This window comes from Aureobasidium subglaciale (genome assembly GCF_000721755.1).
Source record: "Aureobasidium subglaciale EXF-2481 unplaced genomic scaffold scaffold_20, whole genome shotgun sequence".
NCBI lineage: Eukaryota > Fungi > Ascomycota > Dothideomycetes > Dothideales > Saccotheciaceae > Aureobasidium > Aureobasidium subglaciale.
In genome coordinates this window covers 214,306-240,560 of record NW_013566975.1, presented here as the reverse complement: position 1 = coordinate 240,560, position 26,255 = coordinate 214,306, and the positions used below count along the sequence as shown (strand labels likewise).

At 50.4% G+C, this 26,255-nt stretch overlaps 11 protein-coding genes across 11 annotated transcripts; 8 read left to right on the top strand and 3 right to left on the bottom strand.

The window, feature by feature from the left end:
• Window positions 1–284: 284 nt before the first annotated feature.
• On the top strand, window positions 285–2,668 carry AUEXF2481DRAFT_47840 (polysaccharide lyase family 4 protein; the record flags this gene model as incomplete). Its single annotated transcript, XM_013485735.1, has 7 exons — window positions 285–321; window positions 459–861; window positions 913–1,289; window positions 1,339–2,040; window positions 2,092–2,225; window positions 2,275–2,399; window positions 2,461–2,668. The coding sequence occupies 7 exons, from the start codon at window positions 285–287 to the stop codon at window positions 2,666–2,668; spliced, it is 1,986 nt and encodes a 661-aa protein (XP_013341189.1).
• Window positions 2,669–2,728: 60 nt separating this feature from the next.
• On the bottom strand, window positions 2,729–3,341 carry AUEXF2481DRAFT_415017 (uncharacterized protein). Its single transcript, XM_013485796.1, has one exon. It carries the CDS (start codon window positions 3,235–3,237, stop codon window positions 2,764–2,766), a length of 474 nt encoding a protein of 157 aa, XP_013341250.1. The 5' UTR covers window positions 3,238–3,341; the 3' UTR covers window positions 2,729–2,763.
• A 616-nt stretch (window positions 3,342–3,957) lies between these two features.
• Window positions 3,958–8,257, top strand: AUEXF2481DRAFT_415026 (uncharacterized protein). Its single transcript, XM_013485795.1, has 6 exons — window positions 3,958–4,266; window positions 4,332–4,496; window positions 4,549–4,796; window positions 4,851–6,087; window positions 6,146–7,889; window positions 7,950–8,257. Exons 1-6 carry the CDS (start codon window positions 4,184–4,186, stop codon window positions 8,142–8,144), a joined length of 3,672 nt encoding a protein of 1,223 aa, XP_013341249.1. The 5' UTR covers window positions 3,958–4,183; the 3' UTR covers window positions 8,145–8,257.
• Window positions 8,258–9,168: 911 nt separating this feature from the next.
• AUEXF2481DRAFT_7433 (uncharacterized protein) lies at window positions 9,169–9,668 on the top strand (the record flags this gene model as incomplete). The annotated part of the gene is made up of 2 exons (XM_013485646.1): window positions 9,169–9,602; window positions 9,653–9,668. The coding sequence occupies 2 exons, from the start codon at window positions 9,169–9,171 to the stop codon at window positions 9,666–9,668; spliced, it is 450 nt and encodes a 149-aa protein (XP_013341100.1).
• Window positions 9,669–10,177: 509 nt separating this feature from the next.
• Window positions 10,178–12,177, top strand: AUEXF2481DRAFT_31937 (uncharacterized protein; the record flags this gene model as incomplete). Its single annotated transcript, XM_013485680.1, has 4 exons — window positions 10,178–10,276; window positions 10,327–10,491; window positions 10,540–10,979; window positions 11,031–12,177. 4 exons carry the CDS (start codon window positions 10,178–10,180, stop codon window positions 12,175–12,177), a joined length of 1,851 nt encoding a protein of 616 aa, XP_013341134.1.
• Window positions 12,178–12,590: 413 nt separating this feature from the next.
• Window positions 12,591–13,345, top strand: AUEXF2481DRAFT_414938 (uncharacterized protein). The gene has a single exon (XM_013485794.1). The coding sequence runs from the start codon at window positions 12,699–12,701 to the stop codon at window positions 13,095–13,097; it is 399 nt and encodes a 132-aa protein (XP_013341248.1). The 5' UTR covers window positions 12,591–12,698; the 3' UTR covers window positions 13,098–13,345.
• A 248-nt stretch (window positions 13,346–13,593) lies between these two features.
• On the bottom strand, window positions 13,594–16,743 carry AUEXF2481DRAFT_47839 (uncharacterized protein; the record flags this gene model as incomplete). The annotated part of the gene is made up of 2 exons (XM_013485734.1): window positions 13,594–16,662; window positions 16,732–16,743. The coding sequence occupies 2 exons, from the start codon at window positions 16,741–16,743 to the stop codon at window positions 13,594–13,596; spliced, it is 3,081 nt and encodes a 1,026-aa protein (XP_013341188.1).
• Window positions 16,744–17,673: 930 nt separating this feature from the next.
• On the top strand, window positions 17,674–19,686 carry AUEXF2481DRAFT_7430 (uncharacterized protein; the record flags this gene model as incomplete). The annotated part of the gene is made up of 1 exon (XM_013485645.1): window positions 17,674–19,686. The coding sequence occupies one exon, from the start codon at window positions 17,674–17,676 to the stop codon at window positions 19,684–19,686; it is 2,013 nt and encodes a 670-aa protein (XP_013341099.1).
• A 565-nt stretch (window positions 19,687–20,251) lies between these two features.
• Window positions 20,252–22,131, top strand: AUEXF2481DRAFT_42787 (uncharacterized protein). The gene is made up of 3 exons (XM_013485713.1): window positions 20,252–20,319; window positions 20,384–20,487; window positions 20,779–22,131. Exons 1-3 carry the CDS (start codon window positions 20,286–20,288, stop codon window positions 21,964–21,966), a joined length of 1,326 nt encoding a protein of 441 aa, XP_013341167.1. The 5' UTR covers window positions 20,252–20,285; the 3' UTR covers window positions 21,967–22,131.
• Window positions 22,132–22,223: 92 nt separating this feature from the next.
• Window positions 22,224–23,833, top strand: AUEXF2481DRAFT_414844 (uncharacterized protein). The gene has a single exon (XM_013485793.1). The coding sequence runs from the start codon at window positions 22,481–22,483 to the stop codon at window positions 23,387–23,389; it is 909 nt and encodes a 302-aa protein (XP_013341247.1). The 5' UTR covers window positions 22,224–22,480; the 3' UTR covers window positions 23,390–23,833.
• AUEXF2481DRAFT_31932 (uncharacterized protein) lies at window positions 23,551–26,049 on the bottom strand (the record flags this gene model as incomplete). The annotated part of the gene is made up of 1 exon (XM_013485679.1): window positions 23,551–26,049. The coding sequence occupies one exon, from the start codon at window positions 26,047–26,049 to the stop codon at window positions 23,551–23,553; it is 2,499 nt and encodes an 832-aa protein (XP_013341133.1).
• Between the last annotated feature and the right edge of the window lie 206 nt (window positions 26,050–26,255).

Here is a 26,255-nt window from a genome sequence, read left to right as displayed (position 1 = left end):
AAAGCAAATCTTTGTTTCTCCAGCAGCCGTCTTGATTTTTCTTGTCTGGGCTAAGCAATATCGGTGGACATGCAAAGTCAGAGCATGGTCTTGGTATCAGGATCCAACGGAACAATAAGCACGCACTTGGCGTGGGGGGGCTATGCAACATGCACTTCGGTCCTCAATGCGCCGAACCGTAAGTGGTATGCAACCTCACCACGATGATGTTTCCTCCTCTCTCACGGACTAAAGATGTTTTGCGGAGAAATTGAAGGGAAAGATGGGGTAGAGATGGGGTAAATATGGTCGATCATTCAGTATCATATCCTGATAAAAGAGGTGTGTGAGAAGTAGAGATGCTATGTCTCAGTTACTAGCATTTACTATGGTAGTACCTCGTTTACTGCAGTGCATACTGCTATTGTGTTTTTTGTCCTTCTTTCACCCTGTTCATGGCTTCCTTAATGCTACTCAAGATTCCAAGGCTTTGGTTATCGCCAATGACCGTCTATATGCCTCCGTCAATAAGTCAACAGGAATCATGGATATCCTGACTCTAGATGGGCAGAACCTCCTCGGCACGAAAGAGTATAATGAAGTCACCCCTGGTGGTAATGCAGCTGGCCAGAACGGTATCGGACCATATCTGGACTGCTATTGTGTGCCTTCTGGCGCGTATACTCCCGGCAAGTATGCTACATTCAAACTATTCAATGGCAGTGACTCGACTGGAGTACCCTATGGTGGTATCGTTATGTCGGAAATTTATCCAATTACTGGGCAAGTGCTCGAGCAGTATTGGTTTTTGAGGGACACAGAGAGTGGGCTACATACTTTTTCTCGTTTGGCTTATTATAACGAGACGAAGCCGTTCTTGAGGTGGGTGCTCCAGAATCCCTGGAAAATCGACGTATGCTAATGTTCGGTCAGGAACCTGCAAGAGTTCAGAACGCTGTTCAGACCGACTACACCTCTGTGGACTCACATCTCGACAAACGACAAGATCAATGCTCCTTTACCATCATCAGACACTCTGAAGTACTCAAAGACAGTCCAGGATGCGACTTGGTATATTGGCAACTATACCGAGGCACCTTATGTGGAGCAATTCGCCGATTACTTCACAAAGTATACTTTCTCGGACGAGTGGAGAGACCACAAAGTCCATGGAATGTATGGCGACGGATCCACGAGCAAGGACGGGTCGACTTTCGGCGCTTGGCTTGTGATGAATACTGTCGATACCTACTTTGGTGGTCCAACACACTCTGATCTGACGGTGGACGGTATTGTATATAACTACATCTGTTAGCATACATCTCCTACCTTACCATGATTGCACTGACCCAGACGCAGCTTCGAATCACCATGGAGATAACGTCCCTAATATCACTACCGGATTTGACCGTACCTTTGGGCCTCAATACTTCCACTTCAACAAAGGATCCAACACGACCACCTTGGCAGAGTTGCGTGCGGAGGCCGAACAATTTGCCTCCCCTATCTGGAACACTGCATTCTACGACTCTATCGCTCATCTGGTGCCAAATTACATTCCATCCACGAAAAGATCGACATGGAAGGGTCGCATCGATCTGCCCAAGGGTGCAAAGCGTCCCATTGCCGTGCTCGCCCAGAACGGTGTCGACTTCCAGGACAACGTTCTAGACGTCCAAGCTTACCAGTATTGGGGTGATGTTGACCAGAAAGGAAATATCGAGATCCCTATGGTTAAACCGGGGACTTACAGACTCACCGTATATGCCGATGGCATCTTTGGTCAGTATATCCAAGACGATATCGTGGTTGCACTCGGCAAGGTCACCACGACCAAAGTCAAATGGCGTGAAGAGACTGCCGGAAAAGAACTCTGGCGTATCGGTACCCCTGATCGCAGCAGCGGAGAGTACAGGCATGGCGACCAAGGTGATCCAAGCAAGCCCTTACAGCCTCCCGAGTACAGAATATACTGGGGTAATTGGGACTTCCCGATCGATTACCCTGATGGCGTGATTTTCGAGGTCGGCAAGAGCGATGAGCAGAAGGACTTCAATTATGGTAAGTCTGTTTTACGCCGACTCAAAGACTAAGATCTGACACTCGTGACAGTCCATTGGAGCGTGTTTGGCGGCTATGCAAACTCGGTTAGACCAGAGCCCTACTATGAGAAGGTCAATAACTGGACCGTATTGTTCAATGCGAAGAAGAGCGAATTGAAGAAAGCAAAGGACGCTACCCTCACAGTAAGCCAGTGCTTCTGACCTCAAGACCAATCCGCTGACTCTCGTCAAGATACAACTGGCAGGTGCAAAGACAGCTGCCGGCAACACAGACAACTGGAATGCGACACAGCTGTGGAACAACCTACCCCTGACAGTAGTCATGAACGGCAATGAGCTCGAGCCTTGGGATATCCCGTACGTGACTGAGATGAGAGACACCAACATCGATGAATTGCCATACTGACAAGCGACTCAGGTGGAACCAAAGCAGTTCATGCGCCACCAGATCTGCTGTGATCTGTTATGCTCTTGCGCACAAGTACGAGTTCGACGCCGTCCTGTTGAAGGAAGGCCAGAACACGATGATCTTGAGCTTGCCGTTCAATGCCACAGATTATGAGAGTGCAGTGCTTCCAAGAAGTACCTATGTCCAGTACGACAGCTTGCGACTGGAAGTCGAGTAGCGGAACTGAGGAGAAGCACCATCAGGTGTCCGCGAAACTAGGTCAAGATTGACGAGCATACTGGAGCAGCGGTGCAGAAGTTGTGGTTCAACAAGCTAGTCAAATTCAAGTATTGCATTCGGCCTCTGGTCTGCTCGTCGTGTTTTTGGGCGAACACGCCACATCCGGCTGCGAGCGATGACATACTTGAATCGTGCTACGGACGTATGCGAGCATCCATGCTCAAGATGATGAGATGTGATCGAGATGGGTAGATTGCTACTGTTTGCAGTGACAGTGCTCAGTCGCAAATTGCGCTTCGGGTTCGATCGTTGCAAGATCTCTGCCAAGACGGCGGCTGAGGGGTGATCTGCTGTCGATCCAATCATCTGTCTCTCTGCTCTTTCCCATGCCGTCAACAACCAGTTGTGTACATATCCATAGCACCTTCCTGCACATTGAGGAGTGGCAACATGACGTTGGGACATCTGACATTTGGAGGACACTATGCCTGACGCAAGCTTCGATATACCCCCGACCCACAGAGACCACAAACGAGCCTGGATCAATCTGCTGAGAGGCATCAGCATTTACCTCAGGCTTCGGCGACCTTTGAAGTTCGGTAGGAACCCATGGGATTCGAGAGAGAGTAAAACCATGCTGGCCGGTCCGACACTCACCGTCCGCCCTGCAGTGCATGAATTCGGTATCGGATCTGCGAATTCATTGACCAGGCCCCTGTGCCTGGCATAGTCTCGACCCGTGCCAAAATTGACTGCGAGCTGTCTTTACGAGAAATCACAACGGAATCTGGTGATGTGTTTTGTGATAAGGTTTACCAAGAATCGATCCGCGCTTGCCGCATATCGACGAGGATGCGGAGTGCGCCTCCATGGTGGCTTGATGGCGTTTCGTGGTTGAAGGGGTCTTTGAAAGTATAACTCGTCTCAAGAGCAGCTTTGATTGAACTGTCGCTTGGATATATCCCTTACAGCATGGCTTCGACCAGTATGCTCGTAAAGCTCGTTCAGCTGAAATCAAGATACTCATGATGTGACGATACGTTGCTTGGCCGTCTTTCATAGCACGATGGTGGCTGAATAGGCATCGATGGCGTTAAGGAATCTGAAGCCGATCAGAAGCCGATCAGTATGCACATGGGCTGTGTTTCGGTCGGCGACCCACTCATGCGCATAACAACTTACGACTCAGACGGTCCTCACTCAAGCCCGTCTACGATGCTACAATTTGTACTCGTCGACATGGATCGTGCAAGCGAGGAGCAACTGGCGCAACGGGAGGGGGATATTTGTAGTAGACGCCAACCGTTGATTTGAGTTCTGTATGCGGTGGCAAAAGGTTTCGATGGTTTGGTTGTGGCTTTGGTAACCCTCTTTTCCAAACATGCCTGCCCCGCTGGTCGCGGCTCAGGTTCTGTTCTCCCATTCCATTGTACCCTTAGCGATATCCAGCATACTCCTAGCTCTCGTATCGTATGCATACGTCTCTCGCGACTGACTGACGCCTGTCGCCGCAATGGCTTCTGCTTGTGGGAAGACTAGCATTCTTCTGCAACCTGCCCTAGACGATGATGTCTTGAGGGAGCGCGAAGCTCACAAGTGCGTTTGTCGCATTCATGGCATTGCCTGTTCAACATTGTCCCTGACACTGACTGGATCGCTAGATACTACCAGCCATTGCAAGACCTCGTCCAGGCCAGCATCCCTGCATCTCCTCCTACTGGACCATGTTCATCGCCAGACCGTGCCCTTACTGCATTCGCTCAGCTTGCTTCGTTTAGACTGGGAGTCCGTAGAGCTTTTATATCGCTCATCGATCGCAAACACCAGTATCGGATCCACCAACATCGCTCTGCTTCGCCCACGCTGACCGCTGATAAGATATATCCTTGCCGAGGCCACAAAGACTCTGTCGCTTGAGAAAAATACCGCCGATGATGAAAAGGATAACCTGTGGGTTGGTGCAACTGCTTTCGAGCGTAGAGCCACTCCATGCGAATATGCTGCTGGTCTTCTTGTTGCTCCAGATCTCCTTGTCAGCGAAGACAAAGGAGATGTTGTAGTCTTTCCAGATCTATCTCAGCACGTGCTGTTCAAGGATCATGCTTTGGTCACCGAAGTTCCGCATGGCGAGTGACCACGAACATGAGGTTCAGGCATTGACGTTCGCTGATATCTTTTAGGTCGTTTCTATGCAGGCGTGCCAATCATCTCACCCAACGGACACAACATCGGCGTCTTCTGTATCTTGGACGATCAACCTCGCCAGGAAGGCCTTACTGCGACCGAGGTGGAGTTCATGAAAGACCTGTCCTCTACTATCATGGCGCATCTGGAAATGGTCAGAGCGACAGCTGAACTCGGCCGATCGAAAAGCATGGTTCAAGGATTGGGGCAACTGGTCCATGGCAAACCTAATTTAAAAGACTGGTGGAATAGTCTGCACCAAGAGAAGGCAGACCGTCCTCGATCCGGGGTTCGCACTGCTCGATCTGCATTCCGATCTTCTAAACCATCTTCCAGCCACCTGCAGACCAAATTTACTTCTATAGACAGTCCCGAGGTTAGCGCAGCGGCTTCACCTTCTGTCAGAGAATTCGTGGGAGCTCATGTCCCGGAAACGCGCCATTCAGATATTTCCGCTCAGGAAGCACAGCAGTCCTCAGAGGAGACGGATGTTGGTAACCAGCTACAGGAAGATTCAATCGCTCCCGGTATCAAAAACACTTTCAAACGGGCCGCGGATATCATCAGAAGATCTGTCGACGTCGATGGTGCCATCTTTCTCGACGCTTCGATAGGATCGTTCGCTGGCCTTGTGGACGGTAACCGGCAGCATCAAGGATCTGCCACTCAGTCTTCCACTGGGACGTCTTCGTATTCGATCAGGACTACCGACAGTCTTATGAACGGCACTGATGAGAAACGATGTAACGTGTTGGGCAGCTCTTTGGTTGCGTTCAGCAAACGCAGGTCTTCTCATGTTGCCAGCCTGGCCTCTCCGTTACCTGTTAGCGAGAGGTTCTTGCAACAGCTGTTGGCCAAATATCCCAAGGGAAAGATTTGGAGCTACGACGAGGAAGACAGTAGCTCCCATGAAGGCCCGCTCGATTCTCCCCGGACAGCCGACAGTGTAAATCGTAGAGGTGAACGCTGGCGAGAGAGAAGGATGATCCAGCAAATCTTTCCTGGCGCCCGTAGCTTGGCCCTAGTGGGTATGTGGGATCCACACCGTAGTAGGTGGTTTGCCGGAAGCATACTCTGGACGTGCAGCCCAACCCGTATTTTGTCAACAGACAGCGAACTTAACTACATGATCGCATTCGGTCAATCAGTCATGTCAGAGATTGCTAGGATCGATGTCAAAATGGCAGACAGAGCTAAGGCGACATTCATTAGTTCGATATCTCACGAGCTTAGGTAAGTTCTCGTCGTGAACACATTTTGGATGCTGTGTTTAGGATTGACTTTATCGCAGAACTCCTTTACATGGAATCATGGGTAGTACCGAGTGTCTCCAAGGTACGCCTCTTGACGCTTTCCAGTCCAGTTTGATCAACACAGTTGAGACGTGCGGCAAGACACTGCTCGATACGTTTGACAATTTGCTATCTTATAGCAAGATCAACAACCTGACCAATAGCTCCAATTACCGAAGACCATCTGTCACATCCACTAGAAGTCAACTACACCGCAACGGGACCGATTCAATACAGAGCCCGGTCGATCTCGGCATCTTGGCTGAGGAGGTAATTCACACCGCTTTCGCTGGTAATGAATTTGTCCGTGTGACACCATTGGGAGGTGGAATAGCGGCTCGTGGTGTCCCGACTGCACGTCCAGTAAAGGGACTCGAGGCAATCACTGTTCTTCTGGATTATGACACAACTAAGGATTGGACATTCACGACCCAGGCTGGCGGCTGGATTCGAATCATCTTGAATCTCGTAGGAAACAGTCTCAAGTACACTGAAAGAGGGCATGTGGCAGTAAGGCTAGAATCTAGACTTTTGCCGAGTCCGACGTCCGAGGATGACATCGAAGTCACTTTGACAGTATCTGATACTGGCAAAGGTATGTCTGAGGACTTCCTGTCTGAGAACGTCTTCTCTCCCTTTGTCCAGGAAGATCCTCTGTCACCCGGCACTGGGCTGGGCTTAAGCATCGTTAAGCAGATCATCACCAATATGGGCGGTGAGATCTCCGTAGCAAGCAAACAGGGACAAGGGACTCAAATTGCTGTTACTGTGTCAATGACACGTGCCGAAATTGTCGCAGAATCAGACGCTCCGACCGCAATAGCAACTGTCACGAGCCTGCTGCAGGACAAGCATCTGAACATGATCATTCCTGAAGGGGAACATGACGAGACGGGCTTCTCTGACCTATGCAGCAATTGGTTCGGTGCATCTGTCCGCTGTACTTCCGAACCCGAGGAAGCGGACTTGTACATTGTCATGAAAAGACATACAACCGCTTTGGTCAATCAGCTCGCGTTCAAGCCTGCAACCGCAAGTCCGATTGGTGCGCGACCGGTGATCGTTCTGTGTAGAAACTTATTTTCTGCACATTCCCTCCAGTCGTCCAAGTCCATGGCTGTCATCAGTCCGCGCTTAGATTACATGTCACAGCCCCTAGCTCCAAATAAGGTTGCCAAAACACTGCTGCAATGCTTGGAGCATCCGACATGCTCAACACCAGACTCTACCACGACTCCCACACAAGCACCCTCTCGAACCACGAGCATCTCCTCCCGACGCCCACGAGCACGCCGAGCTGAATCTAACATTTCTCAGAATAGCACAGGCTCGAACCCCGAAGTTGTGCTATTCACTCCAATGGAGGAGAAGACTCAAGAAATGCTTATGTCCAAGGTTCGACAGAGTGTCGAAGCCAATCGTCAAGCCGATATTATTGATGCTCAGAAACAGGCACTAGTGCCTAATGTCACCGGAACTTCATCCGCTGCAGGCGTGTCAGTACTTCTGGTCGACGATAACAGCATCAATCTGAATCTATTAGCTACTTTTATGAAGAAGCAACGGCACGCATACGATACTGCGACGAACGGCCTTGAAGCAGTGCAAGCCTATAAGGCCCATGTTGACCCAACGCGCCTTCCTCAAGATAGCGAGAATTCGCTACTCTTGCAAAATCAACACAAGTTGACCGCGCAATCTTTCGACTTTGTTCTGATGGACGTCAATATGCCTCAGATGGACGTAAGCTTTTCTGAACATATCCGCATTCAGTAATGGGCGCAAGCTAATCCGTATCTTTAGGGCCTCGAGTCAACTCGACACATCCGAGCATTCGAGCGGTCGAAGGGATTACGCCCAGCGGTGATTGTCGCACTTACTGGCATGGCATCAGCAAGTGTACAGCAAGAAGCATTTGCTAGTGGTGTCGACCTTTTCTTGACCAAGCCTGTACGGCTAAAAGAGCTTACCAGGATTTTTGAAGAGCATGCACGATGATGCTCTGTCGACAGAGGTTTAGAGGCGCACAGAACCCCGCCATGATATACACACGCATTTAACATAGAAAGACGACACGAGCAATAGAGTGTATATTCTTAAAAGCTACATCTCAACGTACGCTATTTTTCTTCTCTAATTTTATGAAGTACACTGCTGGAGGCACCACCCTGTCTCTAATTCTACGTATCAAATTTTTCTTCTTTTTTGACCTCAAGTGCTAGAACTACTCGAGAACAGATGTGTCATGCAAGCACACGCACATCTGCCGTACCCTGTGTTGCAATAGTGGCTGTGGTGTCATATATTCATGGCCAAAACCCCAACAGCGCCCACGGTGATCCCGAACTTCAGTGACTGAGGACGGCGAACTGTGTGACGACTGCGACTTGTGCACCGATTGAGTTAAGGTCACACGGATCCTGTTCCATGATACTAGAGCAACACACAATGCGCACAGAACTAACAGTGCGGCCTTAGATGACATGCGTGATATCTAGTGTTTGTTCACGACGGCAAACCAGGCGCGAGGCGTTGTTTGTAGGGTTTATCGATGCTCTCAAAGGAGAGACTTGATTCTCTACATGGGCGTGTATCACTGTAGCTGATGTCTCAGTCCATTGTCCGGGTCACAGACGCTCTAGCTGAGGATCAGAATTGCGGTTCTCGCATTTTCATCGCCACAGGTCATGCTGTCATCAGTCAAAAATTGTATGCAGGAAGTATGCTCTGTGTCAAAAGAAACGCATGGCAGCAAGAATGGTCATAGCCGATGTTCGCTTGGGCCTAAAAGTCCATGTCGCGGTCTTTCAAGGTGTCGATACGAGCGCTGGCAGCAAACAGTCTGGCCTCTCCTTGCAATCAACGACAGAAGAAAGGAAAGGAGCGTTGCTGCAGAGAGACAATCAAGTAGGTAATGAGAATCTCAGCTCACACGGCCATATTAGATCGATACGCCAGCCATACCCATCTTTTTCCCCGTCGAAATCCAAATCCCTAGGTACATCTCAACAAGGACATCAAGATGCCTTACGACATGGACCATGACGAACTCTACGAACTCTGCGAAGACGTCTTCAGAGCTCTCGACGATGTCGCCGACGTTGACACCCCAGGTGTCGCCAGACTTGCACTCACCTCAATCTCTATGCTTCGCTATGTCGAAACTGCAGTCGTCAACATCGCCAGCAAAGACCTCGACACCGTCGAAGAGCTAAGAAACAGACAAAAGTCCAAGCTGACAGCCGCTACGATGACTCAGCATATCGTGAAGAGACTGATTGTCACTATGGCAAAATCAGTGCTCACGCTCAGGGAGACTGTTGATGACTTGGTCAGAAAGCTGGAGGCAAGGGAGGATCTCGCTCAGGATCTTGATGACAAGATTCGTATTGCCAGAGAGACTGAAGCCGAGATGTGTGGTCGACTGTCAGAACCTGTCAAGCTTTTGAGTGCCGAGTAAGTTGTTGTTGTCAATATCTCGGGTTCTTGGCTAATCGCGAAGACAGGTCCGGTCGCAGTTGATCGAGTCTACGTCGTCTCTACGCACTTGAAGACGGCTTGTTGAGTCCTATGTCATTGAAGAAGCAAGTTCTATTCAATACAATGACGCTGGAAGGATAGATGTGGAAGATTGTCTGGGAGGTTGGTGAAATTGAGGTGGTTGGGTTTGATGACGCTTGCACCTTCCTACTTCGCCAATTCGACAGGCACCTTGTGATGTTTTTACTTTCTGTATCTCCACGCTTCTCTCTCCATCAATACAACCACCAATCTTGTGAAGGAACTATCCTTACGATGCCTATCACTAGCGATGCATAGGAAAGACCGTTTCCCTGACAAATGGTTCTGAGCTTGCCTTATGAACGTTCGCTGTCTCTTTAATTACATGTCTTGGCAAATGAAGCAGCCATCCTTCGACGCTATCCCTGCTCCTCGGAGGCGGCGGATGCGCTTGTAGCCAACTCCTGACGGATCCTGAGATGGACCTTTCTGTGACATGAATTATCACATTTGATATGTTATAGCAGAACATGCAAAGTTCTTGGATATGTCTGTTTCTCACAGCCGCTGTCTCCGCCTTGACAGTGTTTCCATCTACTGACCGCGAATCGCACGTTCGCCTTCACACAGTACGATCTTTTGTCCTGAGCATCTTGCATGATTTACTGACCATACCTAGCTGCCACAATTCCGGCCGCCGCTTCTCAACGTTACTGTATACGATCAGGAAAAAGTGTCTCCCGGCTACATTTTTGTTGGGCCATACTCCCAATTAGCTGCCAAACAGATCACCGACCTTGCTGAGGCATATACGACTGGTCCGACCATATTTGATAGTACTGGGGTAAGGGTTGGTCCAAATATGTCAAGGAATAATCTAACAATGCTCCAGCAATTGATATGGGTGGGTTCCACCATCTTCCCTGGCCGGGATGCCTATGACTTCAAGACTGTAACGATTCGAGGCGAGACTATGCTATCATACATCATTTCACCTAATGAGTTCTATCCCGATCATCCACAAGGAAAGGCTGTCCTCGTAAACGACAGATTCGAGCTTGTCAACACGACCTTACCTTTATTCGACACCCCAGAGATCAACATCCATGAATACAGGGTTATTGATGACGGCTTATCTGTTCTCATGCTCTATTCTGAGCCGGTTCTGGTCAACAAGACATGGATTCAGGATGATGGGATTGCTGAGGTCAATCTAACCAGCGGTGCAACTTTGTTTCGCTGGAGTGCTTTGGAACATATTCCCCTAAACGCATCAAACTTCCACCTTCCGAAAGTAGGCTCGACAACACAGAAACGAGGTTTCGATTGGTTGTAAGTGATAGCATCCTAGGACTAGGAACGACTTCTGACATTCGAGCACAGTCATGCAAATTCGATAGATAAGAACGCAGATGGTGATTACCTGCTTTCATCTCGGCATGCTAGTAGTATATACAAGATCTCAGGCTCTGATGGATCTGTCATGTGGGAACTAAGCGGGAAGAGCCATGATATCGATCATTCGAACGGCTTCAACTTCTCCTGGCAGCACGACGCCAGATTCCGGTACGAAGACAAAACGAAAACCATCATATCCTTCTTTGACAATGCCGGAGTTGGCATCAACGAGGAAGGTAAGACGACTGGAAACTGGAGTCGTGCAGTGGTTGTCGAGCTCAACACGTCTGTCAAGCCCATGACGACTCGCGTCCTCCATAGCTATGACCGACCCGACCATCAAATCTCCATTGCGAGAGGCAACACGCAGACGCTTCCAAACGACAACGTGTTCATTGGATGGGCTACTCATGGTCTCATCAGCGAACTCACTCTAGATGGTACTCCAGTCATGGAAGCCAAATTTCAAGACGGGACGATGAGCACATACCGCTCCTACAAGTTCAACTTCACCGGCAAGCCACACCTACCACCAGTAGTGAAATCCATAGTGCATGGCACGTCACCAAAGACTGCAAACACTTTTCACTACTTTAGTTGGAATGGCGCTACCGAGGTCCGTTCGTGGAATATCTATGGCGCCTCGAAGAATGATTCAGGCAGCTTCTCACTCCTGGCGAGTGTAGAGAAGACGGACTTTGAAACTATGTTCATGACAACAGGTTTTATGGCGTTTGTGTATGTTGAAGCTGTCGGCGTTGATGGCATCATGATGCGCAAGTCAATACCCACAGCATCAGAAGTTCCTCGTACTTGGATAGGCACTTTTTGCACACCCGATGGGGTTTGCAATATCAAAGAACACGATGGATCCAATGGCAAGTCTGGAGCAGCCGAAGACTCTAGCGCGCAGTCGCAAGATGACAAATATGCCAGTCTCACTCCAATTGGAGACGATTCTGTCGGGAACATCCACCCTGGACATGTTCCTGGCCCGCACCCATTACACAGAGTCATGGAGGATAGAGCGCTCATATCTGGCATTGGATTAATGATCGTGTTGGTTCTTGTATATTTTCTCACGAGATTCTACAGGAGACGCAATACAGTGCGTTATCAGCACGTAGAATAGACTCATCAATAATGGCATTGCATCTCGACACTCCTCAAAATGGTCGTTTGTTCCTGTCACAGTACCGAAATATATTTGAGCAGAAAAAGTGGTCACTAAGATGCAGACATAAGGCTCACTGCTACGCTTACCTGATTTCTTCGTGGGCAGCGGCCAGCGTCTTCATGAGCAGTAGATAGATAGGTATGATGCATTTTCGAGTGCAGAACTATCCGCTGAGAGCGTGGTTCACGCTCAATTTCAGCAGTCATTTTTGCACTAAATGGAGTTATGTGTATGCGAGAACTTTCCATATCAAAGTTCATCAAGGAACCCCTCGTTCGTACTTGAACTATAACCCCATCTGCTCACCCCAGACGTCTCTCAGCGAGCTTCAAGTCTCGCATATAGACATTATGCTTCTGAAGAAAGATGCGGTCGATTGAGGAAAGGCGAGAGAAGGTACCACCAGAATCCACAGAGTCGTCGACTCTCAACAAGACATCGAATCGACCCAACACGCCGTCTTTTATCCATCTAGCATGTTCCGGAATCACAACGACCAAAAATCCAACACCTATCCTCCTTCCATAACTCCTTCCCTGTCCTCTTCTCCCCTCCCATCCCTCTCCCACAAATCCTTCCCCTCATCCGCAAAGATGTCCACAACCACCATCCGCCCCGTGCCCCTCTCCAACACCACAACACCTCCCCCTGACCCTTCCCATCCACCTCGCTCAAACGCAAGTACACCAACTACCACAGCCACCCTAACACCCAGAGGCACACACCGTCTAGTCCCTCTCCCCACTACCCCTCGCGTCCCAAACATCGTCACAAACTCAACTCACACAGGCTGGGGTCCCCAAGATTGGCCCGATGTGGAGAGGAGTTGGTGGAAGAAACTTTGGAGTTGGATTAGAGGGTGGGGGTATCGTTGAAAAGTACTTGGTAAGTGAGTTGTGTGATCTCGTTTTGCGGTGGGGGTTTGCTGACTTGGTTTACTGGAGTAGATGCACCTGGGGTTCGTGACTGTGAGAATTGGACTTGCTCTTATTGATGGCGAAAGGGCTTTTGATCGTTGCTTGATGTAGGTCGGATTGAGAACCGTTTTGGAAGCACTCACTGATGAAAGAGACAGAAGGCACGGCTTACCACAGGCTTGCCAGCATCACTTGCTATCACAGCAAGTACTAGATCACTCTCGCATGTAGCAGAGACGACGCGCATACATACAATGACAAGCACAAGCTTTGTGAAAAAGGCTTTTTGATTCTTTCTTTTCTGCTCAGGAGGGTATCTTCAATCGTGGGAAAGGAGGATGGACATGTGAAAAAACGGCAAAAGAAAAAAGTCTCCTACTTGTGCAAATCCCATGATGAACTTGCAATTCGAAAAACGCTCAGTGGTTATTTTGCCCCCTTGATTCCCCCACGCTTATGATCTGACCTGCTGCACGAATTGAACGAAAAACTTTTTGAACTCGAGCTTGTCCTTGGTCTCGAGGTGTGTGATGTATTCATCAATGATGGGGGCTTGTAGACCCAGTCCAGACATTTCCGAATCTCGCAAGTGGGCTTCGTAGGCTGCACCGCATTTGCGGAGGATGGTCCATTGCAAGGTGGCGGCTTCTGTGAGGTAGCTGCGTGCTTGAGCATCCTTTGGTTGGAAGGACGGGGACGAGACGAGGGCCCACGAGAGAGGAGAGAAGCGTTGCATGATGAAGGTATCGAAACCAGGCACGGTCGGTGCAGCGGATTGAGGAGCACCTGCCGGGACTGGAATGGTAAGATCAGGTCCGCCCCATACCTGTGTCATCTTGCTCAAGACAGCGAGAGAAAGACGAGCAGTGGGATAGTCGGAGGGATCACGACAGAAGTGCTCAATGGTAGTGAGGATAGTTTCAAAGGTCTGCTGGTTGGCACTGCTCACCAGGACAGGCGCGAGGTCGTTGTTCAGGATGACAAGAACGAATTGCAGGTATTGCATCTTCAGTTCACCAAGTTGGATTGCATCGTCAGTACCGGTGGTAGGTTCTGACAGACCTGCAAGTACTCTCTGGAGAAGAGGAGTAAGCAGTTGGTCAAGGATGTCGATAATTTCCGTCTTGAAGCCGAACACGACCTGGTCCAACAGTCTGAGGAACGTAGCCATCTCATCCTTAGTGGAGGACTGCGACAGCAGACCATCAATCCATCTTGGCAACTTTTGCAAGATACCCGAGCCGAGCACACCTAGCATGCGCGAAAAAGCAAAGCGAGCACCAGTGCGAATGAGCATGGAGTTTTTGAGAGATTCGAGCGCGGTTAACACGGCCTCACCAGCTGCCAAGAACTCGTTGCCCAACTCCGAGGGTGGAGGTGCTCCTGATGAGTTGCCAGGCATCCAGTCACAGAAGCCCTTCGCTAATGTTCCGACTGCCTGGATAATGTGGTGGACCTGAATGATTGCCCGCTCGTCGCCATTCTTGGCCACAGGAAGGTGAAGCTCCAGATCTGCAACCAGGGGGCCGACAAGAGTACGGGCGTAGAGCATACGGTTCTCCAGTGGTACCGAGGATGTGGATGCAATAGCTCCGACAGCCTCGAAAAGATAGAGCTGACTGGTGAAGACGGCGTCTGCAGATTGATCGTTCTCTTCAGATGACATGTCATCATCGTCGCTTTCCTTTGGAACTTCAGCGTGGATGATCAGAAGATCGGCGACAGTTTCAATGACAGTCTGTGCGACGTTTCCGAGCTGACTACGCAGTTGCTTGACAAAACGGAAAAACAAATACCATGAGCGAGTCTTGATCTTGACATGGTCGCTATGCACAAAGCGGACAAAGTTCTCAAGAACACGTGCGATACTGTCCGTGTTCTGCTCAAAGAAGACGCAGTATCTTACGCAGATATCCATGTACTGGAGTTGAACCGCAGGGTGAGGGTAAGAAGCAATGTCAGACTCGACGAGCTTGGTCATCATCTCAATGAGATGTTGCGACGCAGTGCTAGAGGGAGTGCTTTTCTGGTATAGGCCACCATTCTTGATAGCTAATTCGCCAAAGAGGTACATCTCGTACAAGGCCAAATCCAGATCTCGCCAGTTGGGCTTGTTGTCTGATGAGATTCGGTTAAAGGTTGTAGCAACGACTCTGCTCAGTGTGTTCATGTACATGTTCTCGTCAACTGCAGCCACAGCCTGCTGAAGGACATGAAGCCTCCTGCGCAGCTCTTGGAACTCCGCCTCATCTGTCTGATCGTCCTCCGAACCCCAGTCCGCCGTCTCGTCATACTTCATCTTGAGAATTATGGTATCGAGGATAGGTTGCAGCATTTGGCGGTAGTGATCGGGAAGTGCTCCACGCTTGGATAAGACGCGGAAGAGAGTAATCAGGTCGGTGAGCGAGGGAATGACGGCGGAGCAGATTTCGTCGTATTCATCCGAGAAGAAGCGCAGGAGGTATGGAACAAAGAGCTGGAGGAGCTCGTCTGCTTGTGCAGCAGTGTTGGCATCGAGGCCTTCCGAGTCGAGGACCTTGACGACATCGAAGACGACGTTGTTGACAAGCTTCGCCACGGTTTCACCCAGGTCGTTATCGTAGGTCGAGCTACCCCGAGACTGGTTCAGAGCAGGGCTAGCAACAAGCTGACCGGCGACGTTGGCCAGGTTGAGGTATGAGATGAGTTGTATTTTGTCCTGGCTAGGCATCTTCTTGGCCACAATCTCGGTGAAAGTGTCAATGGCGGCATCGCGAATCTTTGCTTGGGGACTCTCCGCTGATGAAATGTCGGGCTGTCCTGCGATCTCGAGCAAGAAATTGAGCATGTTCTGGTTGACGACAAGCGAGATGTCAATCCAACTGACCCATCGTGCGACGCAACGAAGGCACAGCTCAACAATACCAAGATCGATTTGTCTCCACCTTGCGAGTACTTGTTGCCAAAAGGTAGAGATGTTTTGTGCGTCGCGCGTGCGTACATAGTCTTTGAGATCGGCATTACGTTTCAGCTCTTCGGGAGTGCGAGGAATCAGGACATCGGCGATTTCGTCGTGGATCGAGTTGATGATACGAAGATACAGAATGGTTCCTTGGGGGTTGCCGGAGCCAATTGTGTCTGCATCGCCAGCCAGAGACCTGAAGTCTTCGAAGAAGGTGGGCCAGGCGGTGGCGTAGAGAGAGGTGAAGAGGTATGTGATGGTCTGAGTGAGCTTGTTCTGGATACTGGGCGAGTCGGTACGGTTTGCTTGGTTCGCAAAAGTGTGGTGGATGTAGGTCATAAGTTGGTCCTTGACATATGACAGACTCTGCTCGTCCAGACGGCCAGCCTGAACATTATGGCTGACCAGCTCTAGGCAGACATGGCGCACAACTTCTTCCGGTGGAGGGTTGCGAGTGAAGAGGGCTAGGCAGACCTGCCAGCCCGAGGCATCGTCGCGCAGTTGTTGCAGAAATTCATAGGCCTGTCCTTTGAGGTTCTGGTCGGCCCGGGGGTCAAAGGCAATTTGGATGGCGCTCTCGACCTGCGCATAAAGGTGTGTGTTTAGCAAGCAGTTTCAGAAATTTGAGCAGGCACGTGGGGTGCGACTCACCTGAGCATCCATGCTCGCCACCAGTTAAAGAGAGATTCGAACGGAAGCAGATAGCTGTGGTGTACTCAAACACACAGAATCTGGCGTCAGTTGAGCGGTAGAGATGGGTGGTGGTGGCGGGGTTTGTTGATTGTCTGGTCAAATGTGACGGTGTTTCGCTGTTCTGATGCGGGCTTCGCTCTGGGCACGCACGCACCAAAGGCGGTGAGCGCCCAAGTCGAACTCCGCAACTGGCAACTGCCTCCTGAAGCATGATGCCCCTCTGGAGTCATCACTTGTCCGCAATTGCATCCATCGCTATTTGATACACAGACGGGGTGATTTACTTTCTAGCTGCTAGTATGAGGGTTGTTTGAAATTACACATGATGTGCTCTCAATCTGCATTGTCGCATAGGTCCTAAGCAGACCGCACTACGATGCTGAACACATGCACATCAGAGACAGCAAGAAGTATCAGGATGCGACTTGCAGCAAACAAAGACGCTATTCAACAGTTGTTCCGACCATGACGAGTTGGGAATGCAAAGCGTGACCGGTGACATGGGAGCTCAGGTACAAGCACAGAAGCCTGTGTAGAAGGACTGGTTGCATGCAAAGAAGAAGCGGGGGACGCTGTGTGTTAGTCGTACTGGCGGATAGATGCAGGCGGAGACAAAGAAACATCTAGAGCTGCATCACACAACGAGGTGGGCGAGGCTGAAAGAGTTGGTCTTGGTGAAAGGGATGCTTTGTGGCAGTTGCGAAGGTGGGGTCGGCAGACGGGTGAGGCGCCTCGCGCCGCTTGGTAGCGTTGTCGATTGTCCCCATTCGTACCGTGCGGCATTCGGGAGTGTCGCGCTCTCTCACTCTCTCTCAATGCATTGACGGCAGCACATTCGAATCGGACTTGACACTTGGAGCAATGGTCTGACAGGAAAGACGCCCAGCTGAACTTGGCACAATGGCTGCAGTCGTCCCAGACAGGGAGCGAGATCTCTTACGACGCATCCATGCCTGTATTGATCGCATGCGCGCCGTCACGCCAGACGAGCCGTATGTGTTGAGCATCCCTCAGGACGAGCCCAAATACCACCACCATTCCCATCACTCGTCGCAGATGTGGCGCACAAATACTCCCTTTCGCGCAGACGACGACCCGAATCAACAATACCAGACCTTCTACTATCACGAGCCGCTATCCGACGTCTTCCAATTACATCGCAACTCTCACTACCAAAAGGACAATGCCTCCGCCTCGTCGCACACAAGAGAAAGAGAGAAGGAAAGCACGCAGAGCACGCCCAACATGCTCCCCAAGAAGAAGATCAGTCTGGCTGCTTACGCCAACAAAAAGACACAACCAGACTCCAAGGACGGCTCCAAGGACTCCAAGGATACCAAGGACATTAAGCCCAAACACAAAAAGACCGAGTCCGAGTCGACACCATCGCAACCTCCCAAGTCGCGCGACTCAGCCAATCTACCGCGCATGTTGTCTCCGTTGCACGTACCTCAGCGCGACAAGTCTCAACCATCACAACAAGCCCCACTAAAATCGCAATCACAATCACAACCACGGTCAGAACCTAAACACTCCCTCCTACCACCCCACTTAATATCTCCCACTCTGCCTCCGAGCATAATAGCTTCATTGCATTCGAAGCCTTATCAACCCTCACGACACAAGCATGCTGCCAAACGTCTCCCTTCGCCCTTACCACCTGTCGCTGACAAGTCGCGCAAACACCCCCCGAACATTCCTGATACCAAAACACGCGACTCTCCGCAAGAGGAACACCGAAACTCTCCGCCCCCGTCGTTGATCGTTAAGTTTAAGATTCCTAAGAGCATGCGCAAGAACCTCTCGCGATACCTGCAGATGAAGCCACAACCACATACTCAAGTCATTCGCGTATTACCTCCGGAGAAGTCATCAGCTCCAGCCTACATTGCCGCGCAAGCGACCAAAAGACCTCGTCCCGCAGAAGAAGATGTGGCACTTCCAGACTCGAAGCGCAAGAAGGATGTAAAACCCGATTTCAACAGACCGGAGGCCAGCGTGAAGCAAGAGCCTGCTACATCCTCACCTGCGACCCCTACTGCACAAAAGGATACACCATCTGCGCGAGGCACCACAAAGGACCTGCGAACGTCGGCCGCTATGAAGCGTGTTGAGTCAAGTGATGCTATGGTAAATGGTACCCCACAGTCAACACGTCAAGTCAATGGCATCGCCAAACCATCTCCTTCCTCGACCAACACAAAGACGGCAGAGTCAAGCGCTTGGGAAGGTGAAGCGGTTCGTGTCGGGAGTCTAGGCCGCGAACTGAAACATGCTGCCTCCGAACTAGATCCTTCGCGGTCGACTGGCGGCAAAACCGATTCTCGATCTCGTGAAGTAGCAGCAGCCATTTCCCTCGAGTCTCTGCTTCTATTCATGCTCTCCTTCTATTGCACAGAGCGTGGGCTTTCTGCTCGAAACCCGCCTGCACCTTTATCAGCTGGGCGCACTTGGGCTACTATCCCGGCCTTCATCAACTTCGTCCGAACACGCTGTCAGTATTTTCCGATACTCGATGGACTCGCGTGCCATCTAGGTGCTATGTGCAACGGGATGGTCATGTTACGATTGACAACCACACGTGATCGTTCACAAGACATGACGCCAGAAGAGATGCGTACGCTTCACAGTGCCGCGTTGGCAGCTCACAAGGTCTCTAAAGATGGAGATATGAAACTACCTCTATCGACCATCATGTCTACATTTCCGAAGACCTGGAAGAAGGCCATGAGTGGCAATGGAGCTGCTGCAGGCGCCGAGAACGATGTTAAAGTTGGTCGTTATTCTGGCGATTTCACACTTCCGCTTGGCACGAATACTGAGCCTCTCAATGCAGTGAGGATTGGATACGCGCTGCTAAGAGAATGGTGTGCTAGCAAGGGACTCAAACAGGAGATGAAGCTTAATCTTTAACCGAAGAGATTTGCTACAACTCACGAAGACTGATCTTACAGGGATAGGAATCAAACAGGGAAGCATAATATGGAGTTTGCGGACAGGGCGTTTTTCTTTTCTACATGGTGAGCCTCGACATGCGCCCGGCTTGATCAAGGAGATCTCGCGATGGTCGTGGTGGGAAGGTGAAGATGCACTTGCATGCACCCGTTTCTCTTTTGTCATTTGGATCTTCGTTTGCTGTGAACTTACCGCTGATACCCCCCTTTCTACAACAAGTAGCCAAGATTATGCTATACACTTTTGAGATTGCTTTCGAAAGACCATAAGATCCTATGATTGGTTGAAGTGATCTGTGCCTGTTACTCATTCGCACAAATACCAGTGACTAACCAGAGAGCTGTATGTAAAGGATACCTTCACTTATCCTTGCCGTGCTACCACTTCCAACGTAAACATAAGGCTAGGGCAATTGATTGAATCTCAACTTCCCGGAAGTGCGGCCCGACCCGCAGCACGTTTTTGGCACGTCCGTATGACGATTCCCACACTCATGCTTGCTACCTTAATCTTCTTCCCATCTGAACTCCTCACACCTCATCCATCACTCTCTGGACATGGCGCAAAGAGAGATTCCTGGCTTCTACTTTGGTAGGTATTGCTCAGTACGAGTTTCGTGAGGAAACAGCACAGATCTGACGATGCTCTGTTACAGATGCTGAGAAGGGCAAATACTTCCAGGTCCAGGCAAATCATGTTGCGCCGCAAGGAGCAAAGTATTCGCATGGGAATGTTCGTAAGGAGAGAGAGCTGTCCAAGGTAAGTCTTTTGCGATGTTTGATCTGTCCGAATTCGCTATGCATTGGGTGTGTTTCGAGGACGCTAGAGACCATGATCCGAGAGAGCTATACTGGTTTGTTTGTGGTTTCACAGGCGATGTTATATCGTGGCTGTAATACCAAAGTCTGGCTACGCTGAAAAGAAGCACCACATCATCGTCCTCTCAATCCGACCTAATTTTCAACCTTGATGGCCTCCTTGATGACTTCTTGACCACCTGCCCATTCATGCAGATGATCATCCGAGCTTGAACTCTGACACAACTTACAGAAGCGCAAGCGAGTCGCAGCTTATAAGCAAAAGCGCGAGATGCAAACAGTCCGCCGATCCAAGATCCTGGACTCACCATCAGCCGCCGGAATCGGACTATGGCGCGAACAAGGACGCTCTCACTTTGCCAATTACGAAGCACGAATCGCTGCTCTGGCCGCTCAATTCCAAGGCTATGAGACCTTGAGTCTCAAGAGCTGCGAGAGTTGCGGGAAACGGGATAGCATCCACGACTTCTTTATCGATGATCAACTGGATGCCATTCTCATGGCACTTGGCTCGAGAAACTTCGGCAGAGTTCAATTCCTGGGCAGATCGGAGAATGCCTATGATATTGCGGCGTTTCGATCAGACATATCTTCAATCAGCATTTCGCAGTCGAGAAGCTTGGTAGCGACTTCGTACGATCGGTCACATCCAGGAAATGTATTTGTGGCAGGAATGGCTGGAAGTATTGATATGGAGGGATCGCCGCCGATCTTGGACTCACCTGCGCCATGCTATTCGATGCTCGGAAACTTGGAGACTACACTTTGGACAGCAAGTCCGAGTCCGATGGGTGCGGCCAGCGATGTCATTGCTATTGGCAGTTCGGAAGGAGTCTATATGCTTAATGCTCAGGGCGACTATCTCCAACATCATCGACTGAGAGAGGACGTACGATCAATTGACTGGCTGACACCGAATGTGGCTGTGGGAGGCACGAGGACTGGGCCAGTCTATCTATGGGACGTTAGAGCAGATGGCGCATCGCTAAGATTCAAACACACGAGTGGCGTTACGGGTGTCCGCAGTCTAGGCGATGGCTCACGAGTACTGGTATCAGGATTCAAGGGCGCTTCCATCTACGACACACGTATGACTTCAAAGTCAAAGGGCCCACATGCTCCATCGCCGCCGCTTCTACGCCTGGCGCCTACCAAGACTGAATTCCCAAACATCTCTATGGATGTTCTACCAGATGCCCAACTCTTGGCAACATCAGACGACGATAATGTGATTCAGTTACATTCACTCTCCAGCGGCAAGTTGATGGGCAGTCTTGAGGGAGCCAACCCAAAGGACAAGGGACGGATCTCCAGATTGCGATTCATCCGGTCGCCGGATGGCAGACCAACTCTGATGGCATGTCAGGGATCCAGGCTGTTCGAGTGGTCTTGGGGAGGAGCTCTGGATGATGAGGGTTGATGAATTCAGGTTTCCTATCTGCTTTCCTGGGCTGGCATGCGCGGCGTTCATGGATCACGGGGCAGCATACATATACCCTTTCACGAGATGACATACGGGAATGTTCTCTCTTTCCCAATTCACTATACCCATCACTAGCAGATCCAAAGGCTTGCATAACCCAACAATATTTCCAAGGCTGTAGTTGTGAAAGCTTGCATAAATGCGGGGTAACGTCATCCCAATTGGGAACTTTGCGATGTTTGGCTTGAGCAGAGCAAAATACGGCATCCTCATTCACTTCAACTTGACAGCACTCGGCAACCATACGCGTTGTACTCACAACTAGACTGGACACACTCAAACCATTACTTCACTGTCAATTCCACACCTGACCTCTTGTCACACCTCTACATCATCCGGCGCAAAGAGACCACCACCCACCTCACATCCCTCAAAACGCAAAACACAAAACCTGCAACTGTACCAGGACCACAGCTCTCTCAGTCAAAACAGCTACCATCACAATCAAACCATGAGCGACGCAGACGATGATTACATGAACATGTCCTTCACGGACCCCACCCCCAACGCTCCAAAAACCTCCCTCCAACGCCACCAAGAACGCCGACGTCTAGCCTCCCTAAAAGCCACGCCCAAAACAAAACGCGAACTCGAAGCCGAAGCAGAACGCTCTCGTCAACTCGCCCTCTCCACCTCTTTGCTCTCGCAACCGGAATCAAAAACAAGCAAGGGAGCAGCCATGATGGCGAAAATGGGCTATAAAGCCGGTTCCGCATTGGGGAAATCAGAGGGTGCGAGGACGGAACCGATAGAGATAAGTGTCAAGGAAGGCAAAGGGGGTATTGGGATGGATAATGAGAAGAAGAGGAAGATTAGAGAGGTTATGGAGGAGATGCAGGGTAAGGAGAAGAGGCAAAAGGCTGATGAGGGGGAGTATCGTGAGAGGGTTGCGAGGGAGAGGGAGGAGAAGAGGGGAGAGGGGATGTGGTGGGGTGCTATGAAGATTTGTGAGAAGTTTGACACTGAAGAGGAGGAGGAGGAAGGGAAGACGAAGGAGAGGGGGAAGGAAAAGGCAAGGAACGTGAATTTGCTTTGGAGACCTCTTGCCATGCAGCGGGAACAGAAGAGCAAAGACATGGTGTTACGAAAAGGCGCACTCGATTCTTTGTCTTCTCGCTATCAGGATGATGAAGCAGATGCAGATGATAAACTTGCTCTGGGTCAGGAAGTTGAAGAGTACGAGGATGAAGAGGAGGACACAGAGTTGGATGAATATCTGGCCATGGAGATTGGCGAGAGACTTGGAAAGGTTGTGGGATACTTGAGGGAGAAGTATCACTACTGCTTTTGGTGCAAGTTTAGGTATCAAGATGCAGAGATGGAGGGATGTCCTGGTTTGACAGAGGAAGATCACGATTGATGGCGACGAGACAAGATTGAGCAGGAACACGAAACGTGAACAAGAAGAGAAAGATTGAGCGGTGTGCTTATATCCAGATGCTACTACTATACAACTATGATACCCAGAAGAGGCCACAAAATAGCCCCCGTTTCTATATACACACGAACATGCAACCCACACTAGATATCCGAACACGTCTTGTCTCCAGTCTTGATCTCAGGCGACTGCAAAGCAATAGCAGCAGTCCTAATACTCTCTTCCGCCACCCCAACATCCCCATGCACCCTAACCAACACCAATCTGATAAACTCGCTCACCAAATTCAAACTCTCCTCTTGACGCGTCTCTATTTCCATCTCTGCAATATCGATACCCCTGTCCGCAGCAGCTTTCGCTCTCTTCTGCGCCAATGCCGCCATAACCTTTGACGTATTTTTAAGACGCAACTGGTCGGCGGGTAACTGTTGACGACCCCTGCGACCACGGAAAGTAGTAGGTTCCTTTTCCGGCATGTTGGACACTGCGGTGATGATGATTCTCGCGATATCGGGATCGGGAAATTCATTGTATGTGCGAGCGATTACGTGGAGAGCGACCAAACACCCTGCGAAATCTTTTTGCAAGCAGAAGCTAGAAACAATCTTGGCGTAGATTTCGGGGGTGAATTCTTGGATGAGGAGGCCTTGTCTTTTGCCGTCTTGGCTGGAGAGCCAACTTGTCATCAGGCCGAAGAGTTGACGGGGGGTTGGGAAGCCTTTGCGATCTTTGTTGATTTTGGGATTGAGGTGTTCGAGTTGGGCGGTCCAGAGGATGGTGTAGGTCTCGATGTCAGAGTCGACATGTTTTGCCTCTGAAAGGAAGCGTCGCCATAGTCTCTCTTCTTCATGGTAAGTTTGGGCGTACATGTTAAGAATGTGATTGAAGAAGGCGGTGTCCATCTTGTAGTGCGCCGGACGTCTCATTCTGTCGAGATGGTGAATCAGAGCCCATTGTCTCTTGACTGTGTAATGGAGGACCAGGACATTGAAGGTCTCGATGGTCGCCATGGGTACTGGGCGGGCAAGATGAGCAGGTATCGTGACACCATTCTCAGTATCATAGACCGAAGGAGCGGCAGGCTCTACATCCTCACCACGCTTCGCGGCGCGTTGGAGATATTGTTGTTCCAGTCGTCGCTGGATCATCTTCCAAGCCATCTGTTCACCTCGTTCCTGTAGATTTGGTACCGCAGAACGGAAGAAGCCACCAATCAGTCCGTTAATGTGCTTTGGATCAGGCTCGATGCCACGCTCATACATCAACTCAACGACTTTTGTGGCAGCCTCGAGTTGACGCATGCCGATCAACTTCTTCAGCCAGCTACCAAAGAAGAACTTGTTCTGCCACTCTGTCGGCAGAGCGCTCAAAGTCTTCAGAGAGAGGGCGTTTACCTCTGTTGCATCTTTGGCCGAATCAACCAACCACTCCATTCTCTCATAGACTTTCTCGTATGCTTCATTCTGTCCTGAAGCGCCAAGGAAGGCTTCTGAAACTTGCTTGTTAGGACCGCGTAACATCATATCACGGAATACAGCCAGTGCAAAATCCTTCTTGCCATACTCAAGGAAGGTGAGGGAGACGACATCGTAGTCCTCCATATCCATCTTCTCGCCGAGCTTTTGGCTCATGAGAACGTAGCAACCAAAAGCCAGTTCATCCTTTCCGGCTCGCAGATCAGCTGTGAGGATGGGCATGATAATACGAGGGTCGTGTTCGGGGAAGAGATCGAAGAGTTGCATCATTATCTTCTGGGCCTTGTCGAGCTGGTCGTTCTCTGAGAAGAGGCGCACACCAAGTCTGAGGAGACCCTCGGAAGGCGGAGCAGGAGAGTCATAAGCCTGCTGCCAGGATCTGATGGCCTCTTCGGTCTTGTGGAGGGCCAGCAATGTATCGATCAGAACAAGAGGTTGGTCGGGCATGATTTCCATTTGTGTCTCAGCCATGTCCCGAAGAAGTTGCTCCATATGGTCCAGACGTTCGAGATTGGTCGGAGAGTCGGCGGATTGCAAGTCCCAGAGCAATTGCCAGGCCTTCTTGGGGATCATGCTGGACAGAGCAGGGATGTTGTACTTTGCGCGACCGTACCATCTCCAGAGGTCCTTGCGACGTGTGATCATGGTGGGAGCGATTGCCGCGTCACGAAGAGCCTGGTTGAACTTTTTGAGAAGTGGCACGGCCAAAGGAGGCATGTCCAAGCTGACGGTGAGGCCGGATGTGAGGTTCGCCTCGTGCTGATCGCGCTCCTTCAAGGCCTTTTCCACTTTTGCTCGATCCTCTGGATCAAGCGCGGCCAGCATGTCTTCATCTGAGTCTTCATTGCGGTATTCCTTCAGCTCTTTCTCCAGCGCGGCAATCTTCCGTCTCAGCTCTTCTGCTTCCATCTCTTCTGGATTGCCTGCCATGCGGCGAGTGGCTCCTGTCTCGACATCTTGTTCGAACCAGCGAATCGCATCCTCCTCTTCATCCTTTGTTTGACCGTCGATAGGACGTAGCTTGACAGGGCGTATGATTCCTTTGCCGGCGCTGGCGAGAGCTTTGTTCCTGGCGATGATGCGCCTAGTGTTGCTGGAAGCAAGGCGACATGCTTGTTGGAACAGTCGCGGTTGTAAGGTGCTTCTTCTCAGACTAAAGACGTGCATCAAGTCCGTGGATAACTGATATGTGCGTGCAGTCAAGGATGTCTGTGAATTGATGCTTAAGAAACACTAAACTTTTTTGCTTCTGGTACCTTCGTCATCGTGCGTTGCCAACACCTGACGCGCTGTTTGCCAACCCGTCTTGAAGCATAGCACGTTCCATTCGGCCTGGCCTATTCGCTCCCGAATGTTGTTTACCCTCTATGAAC

Excerpts from the sequence above, each read along its gene's own strand:
- AUEXF2481DRAFT_42787 (XM_013485713.1), top strand. The coding sequence starts at position 20,286 with ATGGCGCAAAGAGAGATTCCTGGCTTCTACTTTG. Across the intron at positions 20,320-20,383 it reads GATTCCTGGCTTCTACTTTG|ATGCTGAGAAGGGCAAATAC; the intron begins GTAGGTATTGCT and ends GCTCTGTTACAG. Across the intron at positions 20,488-20,778 it reads AGGAGAGAGAGCTGTCCAAG|AAGCGCAAGCGAGTCGCAGC; the intron begins GTAAGTCTTTTG and ends CACAACTTACAG.
- AUEXF2481DRAFT_414844 (XM_013485793.1), top strand. The coding sequence starts at position 22,481 with ATGAGCGACGCAGACGATGATTACATGAACATGTCCTTCACGGACCCC.
- AUEXF2481DRAFT_415017 (XM_013485796.1), bottom strand. The coding sequence starts at position 3,237 with ATGCTGATGCCTCTCAGCAGATTGATCCAGGCTCGTTTGTGGTCTCTG.
- AUEXF2481DRAFT_414938 (XM_013485794.1), top strand. The coding sequence starts at position 12,699 with ATGTTCCGGAATCACAACGACCAAAAATCCAACACCTATCCTCCTTCC.
- AUEXF2481DRAFT_415026 (XM_013485795.1), top strand. The coding sequence starts at position 4,184 with ATGGCTTCTGCTTGTGGGAAGACTAGCATTCTTCTGCAACCTGCCCTA. Across the intron at positions 4,497-4,548 it reads CTCATCGATCGCAAACACCA|ATATATCCTTGCCGAGGCCA; the intron begins GTATCGGATCCA and ends ACCGCTGATAAG. Across the intron at positions 7,890-7,949 it reads TCAATATGCCTCAGATGGAC|GGCCTCGAGTCAACTCGACA; the intron begins GTAAGCTTTTCT and ends CCGTATCTTTAG.